General features: G+C 35.7%; 1 protein-coding gene across 3 annotated transcripts in view; it reads left to right on the top strand.

The window, feature by feature from the left end:
* Window positions 1-13,950, top strand: part of Tenm1 (teneurin transmembrane protein 1) — a 599,693-nt gene that overhangs the window by 529,623 nt on the left and 56,120 nt on the right. For all 3 annotated transcript variants that reach the window (XM_042682396.1, XM_042682395.1, XM_042682394.1), the window contains one exon: window positions 3,369-3,523. In XM_042682396.1, the coding sequence (XP_042538330.1) occupies window positions 3,369-3,523 (155 nt within the window). The remainder of the gene's footprint in view (window positions 1-3,368; window positions 3,524-13,950) is intronic.

Raw genomic sequence — 13,950 nt, 5'->3', positions numbered from 1 at the left:
TGTAATACAGAGATCATACAAGGGTATTCCTAAACCATTAGGCCTGCCAAAAACCAGACCAAATTTTAGGCCATTAAAAAATTGATTTTGCCAAAAAACATACAAAAACAAATAACAGGGATTCCCCTTGGTTAATCTTCAATCAGAATTCTCTAGAGAGGAAATAAATGTTCCTTTCACCATCATTTGACCTGTACGAATCTCTTTTTTTTTTTTTTTTTTTTGTCGGTTGTGGGGCTTGAACTCTGGGCCTGGGTGCTGTCCCTCAGCTCTTCAGTTCAAGGCTAGTGCTCTACCACTTGAGCCACAGCACTACTTCTGGTTTTCTGGTTAATTGAAGATGAGTCTCATGGACTTTCCTGCCCGGGCTGGCTTTGAATCATGATACTCAGATCTCAGCCTCCTGAGTAGCTAGGATTTCAGGTGTGAGCCACTGTGGCCCTGCCTTGACCTGTACCAATCTTAAAGCTCTGTTTATAAACTCCATTAAAATATTTACTGACATGGGATTCTTTTGTTTAAATATGTGAGCCTCCTTGGGGAACTCACACAAAAATAAGTGAATTTAGAGATTTTCAGGAAAAGTTAAAATGAATCTGTAAGTTTCATATGAAGGATTGATACTCCAAAAGGAATATCAGAATTAGTAACAATATATGATACAATTACATCTTAATTTTAACCTCCTACCAATGAATCTGTTCATCACAATACAATTGGATTTTTAAATTGTGTTTACATGAGTTTATATTTTGTCAGGAAAATGTGTATATATAAGTGTGTGTGTATGTGTGTGTGTATGTGTGTGTGTGTGTGTGTGTGTGTGTGTGTGTGTGTGTGTGTGTGTGTGTGTGTATTATTAAAAGAACTGTCAGGTGCTGGGGGTTCATACCTGTAACCCTAGAGTTACTTAGGAGGCTGAGATCTGAAGCCAGTAAGGGAAAGGAAAGTCCAAGAGGCTCATCTCCAAGGGGTATATTTCTCTCTAGCCTTGAGCAAAAAAGCTCAAGAGTAGCACCTAGGATCAGCAATCAATCCATCAATCAAGTAATACATAAACACACATGTTTGTTAGCATAAAGGTTTCTAACTGTAACATATGTTCAATGGATTTCACAGGTTCTGAACAAAAAAGATGGACCAAGACTAAGTGTAGTCTACTGTAAATGTACAGTACAGTAGTCCTCTTATTCACAGTGTCAATTCCCACAGTTTTAATTGCATATGATCACCTTTGGTCTAAAATTATTAGCTGGAAAATTTGATACTAACAATTCAAACATTTTAAATTGTATATTAGTCTGAATAACAAGCTAAACTCTCACCTGATCCTACTTCATTCCCATGGTCTGTGCATCATTCCCCTATCCAAAGTCATTTAGAATCCATCTCAGTTTTCAGACCAACTGTAGTTGTACTACAGTGCATGATTTCAATTAACCCATACCTCATGGCCTAATGCATCTCACTTCGTCTCATTGCACAGATATATGCAGATCATATGATCAGAAAAAAAGAAAGATTGAGTACAGTATAAGATACAGTATAAGATACTTCAAGGAAGTATCTTACTCTTCAAGGAGGAGTAGAAGAAACTGAATTTGTACAACTATTACACAGTATATTGTTAAAATTGTTCTAATTATCACTGCGTTACTGTAGTTGATTGTACCCAATTTTTAGGTGTATGTGCAGGTATCTATATGAGGAAAGGATGCTACACATAGAGTTTGGTACTGCCCATAGTTCAGTCATCCACTGGAGGTCCTTGATGGTATTCCCCTCATAAAAAGGGGACTACTCTAATGACACGTGGTTTTTTTCAAGGCCACTATCAAAGTACCAAGAGAAATGTGAGCTGTTTTATTACTTAGATCTAATGCTTTAAATGTATCATTACATGTGCTACAACAACAGAGACAAATAATAGCCATCATTTCCCAAATTGCCAAAGATTGTCTGAGTTTTAAGCCTGAGTCTTGTTTTAGTACTAAGAAAATTAAGATACTTCATGATTTTAGGTAAATTATATCATCTATTTGCTATTTTACAAAAAGGAAGCTGAAATTGGAAATTTGGAGTCAAATAATCAAAATTATGGATCAATTATAAGTAGTATATTCAGTATTACAACACAAAACTTCTAACTACTATAGATAATATTATATTATATTAAAATGATTATTATATTTGTTCTAATTATTGTTGAGTTATTGTAGTTAATCCTTTACTCTTTAATTTATAAGTTAAACTTTATAACAAGTATCATAAGTACATATACAGGAAGGTGTATACAGGAAAAAGCATATCAGAGGATATAATTAACACACTGTATGAAAATTGAGAAATTTTTACTGGATTTTTTGTAGAAGTTTGGTCATTCTCTGTGTAATACCATAACTTTTCTCTCCAACATTGTCTTAATAAATAATTCAGAAGAAAAAATTCAATCTAGTCTATTAGAATTATTATAACCCTCTAATAACTGCCTGTAAATTGCTCAAATAATTCTAATATTTTTCAAGTCAATTGTTCCCGAATGCAACCATGCAAATAATCATCCTGAGAGAAATGTAATACACACTGCCTCCCCTGTCTTTCTCCATTTATTTTAAAGAAGATTTTTCTTTTTTTAGTTTTTATATTTTTTAATGTTATTGCAAGGGTGATATATGGAGGGGTTACAGTTTCATAAGTTAGGTAATAAGTACATTTCTTTACCTTGAACAGTGTCAACTCCTCCCTCGTTTTCTCCCAGTTTTTTTCCCTCACAACCTCCCTCCCTCATAAGTGGAATAGCTCATTTTCAACAGTGTCTAGTGAGTATCACTGCTGCTTTTGTTCACCTTTTGTTTCACAATTTCTGTGTTTCTCCTTGCCCTCCCCCAAAAGATAAACTTACATATAGGACAAAGGGTACAGAAATCAGAAACAGCAACAAAGGAGGGGGGGAAGCAAATACCAAAAAAACCTCTTGTTTCCATTTCTTGGAGTTCATTTTGATAAACATCATATTATATTATATGATCATATGCACATAGCTATTGAGACTTTGTGATCCTTAAAGAGGATTTTTCTGTAGGTGGGAGGAAACAAGTGTCAAATAAATGAAAATGCAAAAGTGGATAAAGCAAAATTATTAGACCTGGCTTTATCTCTATGTTCCTTTTGTCATTTCTTTTCAAAACACAAACAAGAGAATGTATATCCCAACAAACCTATCCCATTACTGTCTTGTCTATGCTGAGCAAAATTGAATCCATATATCTTTAAAATGTCTTTCCATTTCTATGGTTTCTTTCAAAATACTGATCTTAGTGCAAATGTGGCCCACAGGACTACTGATGTTCATTTGCTGTTTCCCATAGGCATCACAGTTGATAGACATGGATTCATTTACTTTGTGGATGGGACTATGATTCGGAGAATTGATGAGAATGCTGTGATCACGACTGTAATCGGCTCAAACGGTCTGACTTCCACACAGCCACTGAGCTGTGACTCAGGAATGGACATTACTCAGGTAGGCACCACTGCTTTTCAGTATTATCACCATTTGGCATCATGAAAATGGATAACAATTTTCTCATGCTGAAATTAGGTAGAAAGGAAACCTGATGTATCTGTTATAATACCAGATAGCAGGAAATTCTCTTTATGTAAGTTACTTTTTTCCTCCTCAGAAAAAAAACTTACTTGGGAGAAAATGGTAAGCTAGGACGATTTTGAAATAAGGCTAGATGGGGTATTAACATAACAATTGAAATCTCCATAATATAAACTAATTGGAAGATAAGACCAGCCTTCTTTATTGAATATTTCCAAGACATAAACTCTATTTTTAAATGAAATAATAACTTATATTTGGGGAAGCTGTGACTGATAAATGTCTTTAGAAGTCTTCTTAATTGGGGAGCCAGACATAGTGGTGCCCAGAAAGCTGAGACAATAGGAAAGTGAGTTTGAGGCCAGCTTGGAGTACATAGAGGGACCCTATTCCGAAAAGGAAAAGTAAGGAAAGAAGGTATGAATGAAGGGAGAGAGGACAAGAAGGAAGCAAGGAGAACAAGAGGTAGGGAAGAAGGGAATATTTCTTAATGGATATGTGAAGATAACTTGTTTCTCGTGTATATTTAAAAAGCTATTTCTAGGATGTGGTAAAATTTTCCTAAATAAAAACAACATTTTTTTCTGAGATTTATTTTTTTTATTGTGAAAATACTGTAGAGAGTTTTCAATTACATGGACAAGGTAATGAGTACATTTCTTATCAAGCATTGTTGCCTCCTCCTTTGTTTCTCCTTCCCATCCTTTCCCATCCCCCCCCCCCACCCCACCCCCGGCCAAAGTTGTAAAGTTCGTTTTTTGACATAATGACTTGTACATCTCATTGTTGCAATGGGTCCACCTGTATCCCTATTTAAACGATTTGTTTTTGCCCTTCCCCTCCACAAATTATACCAACATCAAATACAATGAAAGTAGGGGTTATACCGTGGGGGAGGGACATACAAAGCAACAAAGAAATCATCTTATAAACATGTTATATAAAGAAATACACAGAACAGTCCTCAAATTGATTTTCATATTCTCAACATTCCATAAATCTGTGACTCTGATGAAGCAGATTATTACATAATCCTGTCAAATTAATTACAGTAGATGTTGAGAGTTTTAAGATTGGTTAGTGTTTCAGACAGGATAGTTTTGGCTGCAAGTAATAAAACATTTTTCTAAAAGTACTTTTATCAATAACGCTTAATTATTTCACATAATGAGACGTACCAAGATAGGCAAAGATGCCAACATATATTGTTGTTTTGTCACATTGCTCAGAATTGAGTCATATGCTCATGCCTTAACTAGTCACTGGCAAAGGAGAAATAAGATTTTCAGAATAGATTCAGACACTCTAGAACTGATTACATTGCTTCCTGATTCTTGGAGCACATTTGGGGATATATTGGCAAAGAATTTATTATTGCTGTTGTATAGAAACTCGTGATTTGCTCCACAAGGAAGATATCCCTATAATCTCATTTTCTGTAGCACCTGTATCCTAGGATAATTGGAAAACTAAATGAATGCATTACGTAGAAGCCTTACTTCTGTTATTAGGTCTACTATCTCCTCTTACCTCTACCTACCAAAAGTATTCTATAAAGACCAAAGTTGTTCTATTTGGGGTTTTTCATCTTTTTTCGTCCCTGCCTCAACCCCAGAATCTGGGGGACTGGCAAACAGGAGTCAATTATAAAAATAAAATGCAGAGTATGAAGGCTTGGAAAAATCAACAGAGAAAACCATCCTTATAAGATACTTAGTAAATCAGACTAAGTCCTAGACCTTCAAAATTTCTGCAGAATGTAAAGAAAAGGGCCATCATTTATGGAAATGAGGAAAAATAGGAATGCATTTATATAGGAGGAATGTACTTATACAGGAGATGAGGGAGAGAAAAAATTCATATATGTGATTTGTGGAATATTTTTAAATTAAAATGGAATCGTTAGTAAAGCAATCAGTGAGCTCTAAGCAATTTATCTGACTGTAGGAAAGCTATGTTGGAAATAAAATTCTTTATATAGAGTTAACGTAAGATCCTCATCTTTATCAGAATGGTTCTTTTTCATGACTTTCCAATTCTAATTGCTACCAAAAAAAATCATTCCTTTAGGATGTACATTAGACTATATATTCTTTGAACTTTAATAGTACGTGCATGTTTCACACAGCAGTATGTGGGTAGCAGATATACTTAATATATATTGCTATGCCAAAAGTACAGTATGGTGACAATAATATAGAAGAATGGTAGACATGAAGTGAGACTGGTAATAACTGAGGAGGATGATCAAGGATCTTATAAGGATGATAGAGTTTTATTTTATCCAATGGGCAATGAGGAGCAAGTAAAGCATTGACCAGAGAAACATCAATAAGATTAGAACTGTTTCAAGAAACTGCTATGCAAATTAAGTTATTGTCCAATCCTTTTGGAATGTTGAGTTGATATGTCTTTATAATACAGCTCTGTAATATAACTGATCATGATGATGCTCAGTTTTATGAAGTCACATAGCAAGCAATGATGAAGACTGACCACAAAGTATTACCGAATGGATTGAGAAAGCTAGACAGATAAGTGAGATGCTAGAGTTAAAAATCCAAAAACTTGTTGGCTGATTTGATTTCAGATTTATGGGAGTACATGCATAGTAGTATCATCCACTGGGCTAGAGACTACAAGAAGAGAAGCAGGTTAGAGGAAGGGATGGCTCTGTTTGGGTACATGGAGTTTGAGCTTACCATGTGTAGCAATCAGGTAAATATATGTAGCTGACAACTGGATATAGACCTAAAACTCAAAGCCTGAAATGCAGACAAGATTTGTGGTTATTGATTTATATATGGTAATGGCACGTAGGGAAGTCGATGTAATCTCCTAAGAAGGGTACATAACATGAAAAGTAGAGAAGATTCAAGGTCATACTCTAAGGAACACCAATATTTAAGGGAAAGATGAAGAATGGAAATCCACAAAGGAGGTTGAGAGGAACAAACTTGGCACGCAAGTAGAAAACCAAAAGAGTTATGTAAGGTTGGGAAAACACACAGTAAAGCCAGCTCTTCAAAGTCACTTTCAACTGCTGCTTACAAGTTGGGGAAAATAAGGTGTTTCTTTTTTAAAGCCATTTGATTTTACAGCATTAGTGAGCCTGATAAGAGCACCTTTGATTGAGTGTTAATTGATGAGAACTAGATTTCAGTGTCAGAGTAGGAAATAGAGAAAGTGAAAAGAGATCACTTCTTGTGTTTACTAGGAAGGAATGGCTTTGGGTTTGAAACAACTCAACTCAGATATGAGTAAATCAGCACCCATGTAGCACACAGATGGATAAAAGCAGGAAAACACTGGATGCAATGGAATGGGCAAGTGAATAGAATGTTTTCAGGAGGAAACCTGTGCTTGGCACAACTCCTTAGATGCTCAGTCATAATAGCCAGAATTTCCCATCTGTTTTGACAACTGTGGAAGATAAACAACCAATATTTCCCATGAGTGTCCTGAAGAATATGGGTAGTCTTCAGTTACAAAGGAGAAAACTGAGTAGGGAACTTCAAAATACCTTCCAAGAGCAAAGGTTTAGTTGTTTATAGTAGTACTTACAGTGATCCAGCTGAGCTCACATGCTGCTCCATTTCATAGTTCAGTAAATCAAAATATATTGAGGGCAGAGACAAATATCTAAATGAGAGCACATGAGTTTTGCTGAGAAACAGGAGAAAAAAATACAGATCTGTGCTGTAGCAGGAAGATTTGAATTGGACTTTAAGAAGGCTATGTGGCAGCATTGTAAGTCAAAGGATTTTGTGGCTTCTCACCTTTCAAAGCTTCTCAAGCAAATGTTGGAGAACAATAACAATAAGCATGTCGGTACCTGGCATTCATCAGTCTTTCTGGAATCAGAATGATGGCTCAAGCATTACTACTCTATTGTTTGTTTTCAGTAATAGAACAACATTCCTGTAATTTCATGTTCCTTTCCTTGCATTTCAAAACCAAAACATTTCTAAGAGGAAGTTGTATGCTAGCTACCTTTGAGTTTGGAGAATAGTGAAACACAATGGTCTTCTTTCTATTCATCTCCTTTGAGTTCTGCACTTTCTGAGACAAACTGGAACCTCAGAAAGAGAGACCTCTAACGTCTAATATTCAACAAAGCATAATGTCTTCTAATAATTCTAAAAATAGCTGTTACCACTTACTGAGAGGATACTATGACAGAGACTATGCTGAGCCGTTCCATTTTATCTACATAGCCTGACCGTCATTGAGAGATAGGTGTTATTATTCCTACCTAGAGAAGAGAAAACCAGTAGCAAAAATAATATTGTGCTATTGAACAAAGGTGTTATGTGACCGAGATAAGATTTCAGCATAAACTTTTTGACTTCAGGTGTACCTTTTTCTAACTTCAGTATTTTCAATGACAATTGGAATACACCAAATATCTCTGTACTTAGCTGAATGACAAATGCTGTTTGGTAGAGGACTGTACTGTTTATTCATAGAATGTATGTTTAGTGACACATAGGAAATTGTTTAATAAAATCTAATCATCTCAAGAAATGAAATTTGCTTGGACAATAAAATCAGCCATTTGTTCAAAATCAATACTTTTTCTTTATTTACTGAAATGTGAAAGTGAACTCTTGGTATAAACTCTGAAGCATAACTTCCCTTTGTAAGCACTGCTATAAACAGGTCTTTTACTTCAAGAGATGAGTTGATTATGAAGCAACTAGGCTCTTTATTTCGATTGCTGCTTTTGAATCCTCCTACTTTGCACTTCCACATTGTGCCTGACTAGAATGGAATTAGGAGTTAGAATAGGTTTCTCGATGGGAGAGGAAATCTTGGAGCCACTTTGATGCTCATCCAAAACTCAACCCAAGGGCAGATAGGCAAACAACATGGATCCTGGTGAAACCAGATATGTAATCCTATTGATCCATTGTCAATAAAGCACACTTTAATTTGTCTAGAGCATCTAATACATAGTCAGTGCTCCACAAAATACACATTAGAGCTCCACAAATACCCACTAGATTCTCTGTATTCTCTGCACTGGTTTGCAATATCACGTATTTGTAATTTGGGTGCCAAGCAATCCTCCATGGATATAAAGGAAGGAAAGTAACTGAGTCTCTGGAGGAACAAACCATGCTGAGTACATTTAATCAAGTAAGCTAGTTTGCTAGGAATCCTTTTGACAGCTGTTTCATGCAGAATTTTTCCACCACATAGTAACAACCCAACCATTCCTCAAATGCTTCTTGTAATTATAAGAAACTTGTAACTTCACCCACTCCAAGGGCTCCTTCCATCTTTGAATGCATTTGATTGATAGAAAGCTCTTGTGGGAATTCTTTACCTTTAACATTTTATCTTCTTTTAATTTTTACCACCCAGTTTTACTGCAACTCTTCAGACTGAGTTATATATGCAATCCATTTTCTATGAAATTAATGTGCTAATGAGTCATACACTATACTGGATTCTTTCATACATTATTTTATTGAATCTTAACCCAATTTTTCTAAGATAAGCATTATTTTCTAAAATAGACATTCATTTTAATAAACATAAGATGATTCAAAAGGATCGTGTAATTTGATTAAGGCCACTAATAAGTGATAGAATTAGAATTTGAACCTGGACAATCAATTTGCCTTTTTCACAGTCATATCCAAAAGTCATTTAATGGTACTTCATTGGCAAAATTTGGAATTACTTCACCATTCTCCTCACTCTTTTGAACCATTTCTCTGTATGTCTTAGAAAAAGTGGCTTTCAAAAGTGGATGAATTAACCCAGGGTGCTGTGATGATTCAGAAGTAGAATGGGGACTATCACAACTCTACCTTATTTTCTTCCAAACAATGCTTGATAAGAAATGTACTTATTACCTTGCTCATGTAATTGTAACCCCTCTGTACGATATTTTCACAAACAAAAAAGACCTTAGCCACACAAAATTTACATCAAAGTAAGTCCCAATTTACAAAACAGGTGTAAAACAATTCAAACAAGTGGCATCCCAACAAGTCATTATTGAGACTCACTCTACTCTTATGAGATATCCCAAGATGTTTCTGCAAAATGGGAACAAATAAAAACCAAAAGCTAGTAAACCACAATTAAATTGAAGTGGATTTTTTTCACAATGTGACACTTTTGGCATATAATCTGATTCCAAATGACTCTCATATCTCACGTCCCTTTTTCCTTAACTTGTACTTATACAAGGTGATTATGTTACATCATACTCCAGTGTCTTATATTAGCCTATGTTTAATTCCATAACACTTGGATAACTCCACTTTTTGTATTCATTCAGTATTATCCAATATCTTCACTATCATTCCTAGCCTTGTATCACCTGTAGATTTGATGTGTATCTTCCTTATCTTCATCCATGATAAACTCATGAATGGACCAAGATACAATTGTAGTATCATTAGAATAGTTATCTGTTAGATTATGATCCTATCTGTTTGAACTACTTCCTGCAAGTTATGATTCATAGGTAATCATTGTAATGACCTATGATGAACACTAAAAATTAAACAATAGCTGGGGGGCTGGTGACTCATGCTTGTAATACTAGCTACTCAAGAAGGTGTGATCTTAGAACTGTGGTTCAAACCCAGCCCAGGGAAAAAGTCTGTGAGACTCTTATTTCCAATTAACCACCAAAAAGCCAGATGTAGAGCTGTGGCTCAAGTGGTAGAGTGCTAAACTTGAGCAACTAAAGATCTGAGACAACACCAAGGCCCAGAGTTCAATCCCCAGAACCAGAACCAAAAAATAATTGAGAATGTTATCATATAGTAAGGGTATTAGTTCTTAACAATTTTTTTCAACTTGATCATAGTGTCATATATATTTCTGAGTGTGAGCCATAGTCCAAACAGCTATGAAAGCCACTATCCTCATAGATATCATCTTCAATTTAGTTTAAAAGGAAATGAGAACCTCTTGACAAAATCTGTTTATAGGCATAGTATCCATAAGCACCTCTTCCTCAAGGTCAGAGACAATTGATTATGAATACATTCAAGGATCTTTTCTGAATCATGCCCCCTCCCTGCAGTTTGTAGGGCACATTTTTTATTATTCTTAAAATTAGAGCTATGTTTAACCATTTCTAATCTGCCAACACATCTTCAACTACCCATATTACTCAGTTATTGTAAAAATACTGGTTCTAAAAATGCATTTACAAGTTCCCTATGAGAGGTAGTTCTTCAGGGCCATAAACTTCAACTCCGTTGAACAAGTTAGATACTTAACTCCTCTTGGGCTTTGGTAACTTTGAGTCAATACTCTGTAGCCATTTTCCTTAACTGAGAAAACAAAGCTTTCCCCTCTGTCTCATCCATCAGCATTTTATCACCTGCCCCATGTAGTTGACTTCTGCCCCCTTCATTGTCTTCTCTCTCTACATAACTGAAAAAGCAATTTTTTCTTCTCCTTAGAAGTTTTTGCAAGCCACAAATTAGCTGCAACTGGATAAAAGTGAAATGATAAAGCTTCTTTTTCAAAATCTACATGTCAGTGTGAGTTTGGGCAAGTGGATCCAGCACTTTCGGTTGTGAAATATATAAGACACTATGTTGAAAAACGAACTTTACAATTTAAGCGGCGGTGGGGGGTAGTGTAGTTGTCGAGGTGGGAGGGGAGGGGTGCTAGGGGAGAAACAAAGGAGGAGGAAACTATGCTGGATAAAAAATGTACTCATTACCTTGCTCATGTAACTGTAACCCCCTGTACAGTATTTTCACAATAGTGAACTTATTAAAAATAAAGATACATATAAAATAACATCAAATCATGAAAAGTTACAGCAATCTCAGGAGAGAAAAAAAGAAAAAAACAGTAGTTTATGAGGAAAAAACATATTTTCCCCTTAATATCTCTCTTTTTCTCTCCTATCCTATCCTCTCAAACCCTATCATATCTCAAGAATGTCCTCACCAGTGCTATTGAATGTGATACCAATGCTACTGAAAGTGAAGTTTTTCAGGGGTGACTTGCCTTTCTTTGTGCACTTCCATCACTCTCCCATGTGCACACTGAAAGAGAACAGAATTAGATCTTTCAAATGAAGGCCATTATAAGTGAAATTCCCTGCAGGGACAGACTTCTGAGTTTTGTGAAGCTCTGTAGGGAATCAAGAAAATCTGAATTATAATAAGTTTGCTGGAATAAAGGGATCTCCCAGGGGAAAAAAAAGAAAGTTTATTTTAAAAGTTCTTGCCACTGGGATGAAAATCTCACCACCTCCACCCCCACCACACCCTCTCAATGTTTCAATAACCATGGAGCTGAGCTCACTCTCAATGCAAAGAAAATGTCTGGGGCCACCACCAGAAAATACAAAAAGAGGCATACATGGAAGGGGAAAAATGAGTTTCAGGTCAATGCCATGCAAGGATGATGAAACGAAGGTGTCTGAAATATCTGGAGACACCTATTTCAGTGGACAGCCACATAAGTAAGCAACAGACACAGCTAGATGAGACAAAACAAAAGATAGAAAACCTGATAAGAGAATATTAGATTGTGGAGAAATTATCAAACAGCAAATTAATGAGGACTAGGGAGTTATAGAAAAGAATCAAAAGGTTATTTTATGTCCCTGATCCAAAACACATACTCCATTCCAATTGGTTATGGCTAATCTAAACAGTTGAATATTATTTAATAATGGCTTACATTAAGCAATGGATCAGATGGCATTAAAAATAATACCATACAAACTTCTTTTCATTCAATATTAGCATGTTTAGATAATAATAGAGGAAAACGATAGTCTGGAATTATAGTATGCTATCTGTAAATAAGAAAGTTGAGCAAGTGTGAGGCCCATGAGTCCAAACCTTAGTACTGGGGAAAAAAGCAATACTGGAAAAAGCTAACTGCTCATCAACTGGTTATTCCCAGAGTCCAAAAAGATAAGTACAATAAATCAATAACATACTTCTCTATTCATTTGTACCACATGCACTAAGTCACCAGTCACAACCAAAATGTGTATGGAAGGACTTCCTTGTCTGTCGGTACCACTAAATTGCCCAGGCTGATCTCAAAGTCATTATATAACTGAGGCTAACCTCAAACTTGTAATCCTCCTACCTCATTTTTCTGAGTGCTAGTATTACAGGTATATGCAACTTTTGTCTAATAACAGAAACTTTTAAAAGGTATTTCTAACTGTAGATTGTTAGATTAAACCAAGAGACCACATGGCATTGCATGTAACTTTGACTTTCGTGTGTTCATTTGCCACACTAGTTACATAGACACATAATACAAACCTCAAACTACATAGCAATCCCATTATGCTGTTATGGCTCTAAGATGGCAGACTCTGGTTTTACATCTGCACCAAAAACCAGGTTAAAACTTTTCTTTAAGAGTTCCCAGTGGCTTTGCAATTACTCAACCATAAATGGAAGATCTGAAAATTGCATGATAATAACTCTTTGTGAATCACTCATTCTCCTCTCCTCTGAAATATAAGATAGAAAAAAATCAATCATTTTTGTCTACTTCTTGACCCAGAAGAGGTTTCTCTATCATTTCAAATTCAGCACGACACTTTAAAAACTGAAACTAGAATTTTAGACACGGTTAATTATTCATCCTTATGAAGCCTAATTCAATGAATTACCCAATTGTTGATTAAGAGGCCTCTCTATTTTAATGTGAAAGCACTTTGGAAAGTATAAAGTGCTTTACAAATATAGGGCATGACGTAAGATGCTAATTGGCATCTTCAGGAAATATTTTCTGTTGATTCATCATACACTTGCTAAAATGGGAGGGCACAAGAACAAAATAAGCCTACAAGGTGGTTATTCTGATTTTGCAATATCTGTCATTGTCAGTGTCTAATTTAAATACATTCCTGGATAATGTTATTTATTGCTTATTCAGCCCAGACCTGGTCTCCTGGCTCTGTCATATGCAGAAAAAGAAACACCTTCTGGGACTGCGAAGGATTGCTAAACCTTTCTCTAATCCTTTAATAGATGATGCAAGGAAGGAACAGAGAGTCAGGTCTAAGCTAGACTCTTCTTCATAGTTCTACCAATATAGAAAATCCATGAAGCATTGTGATTGGGAAAACAGACTGCCTAATTTCTTTTTTCTATATAAAGAATAGGAAATTCTTTTTTATTAATGTTTTTTATTGTAAAAATACCATACAGAAGGGTTACAATTACATGAGCAAGGAAATGAGTACATTTCTTGTCAAGCATTTTTGCCTCCTCCTGTGTTTCTCTTTACCATCCCTGCCCTCCCATCCCCCCCATCCTCCCACTCCCCCACCCCCCACCCCCGCCAAAGTTGTAAAGGTCATTTTTCGATATAAC

This window comes from Dipodomys spectabilis, unplaced genomic scaffold (genome assembly GCF_019054845.1).
Source record: "Dipodomys spectabilis isolate Male_0828 unplaced genomic scaffold, ASM1905484v1 ptg000071l, whole genome shotgun sequence".
In the NCBI taxonomy this organism is placed as follows: Eukaryota; Metazoa; Chordata; class Mammalia; order Rodentia; family Heteromyidae; genus Dipodomys; species Dipodomys spectabilis.
Note: the sequence above shows the minus strand (reverse complement) of the source record. Positions and strands in the feature narration are given on the sequence as shown.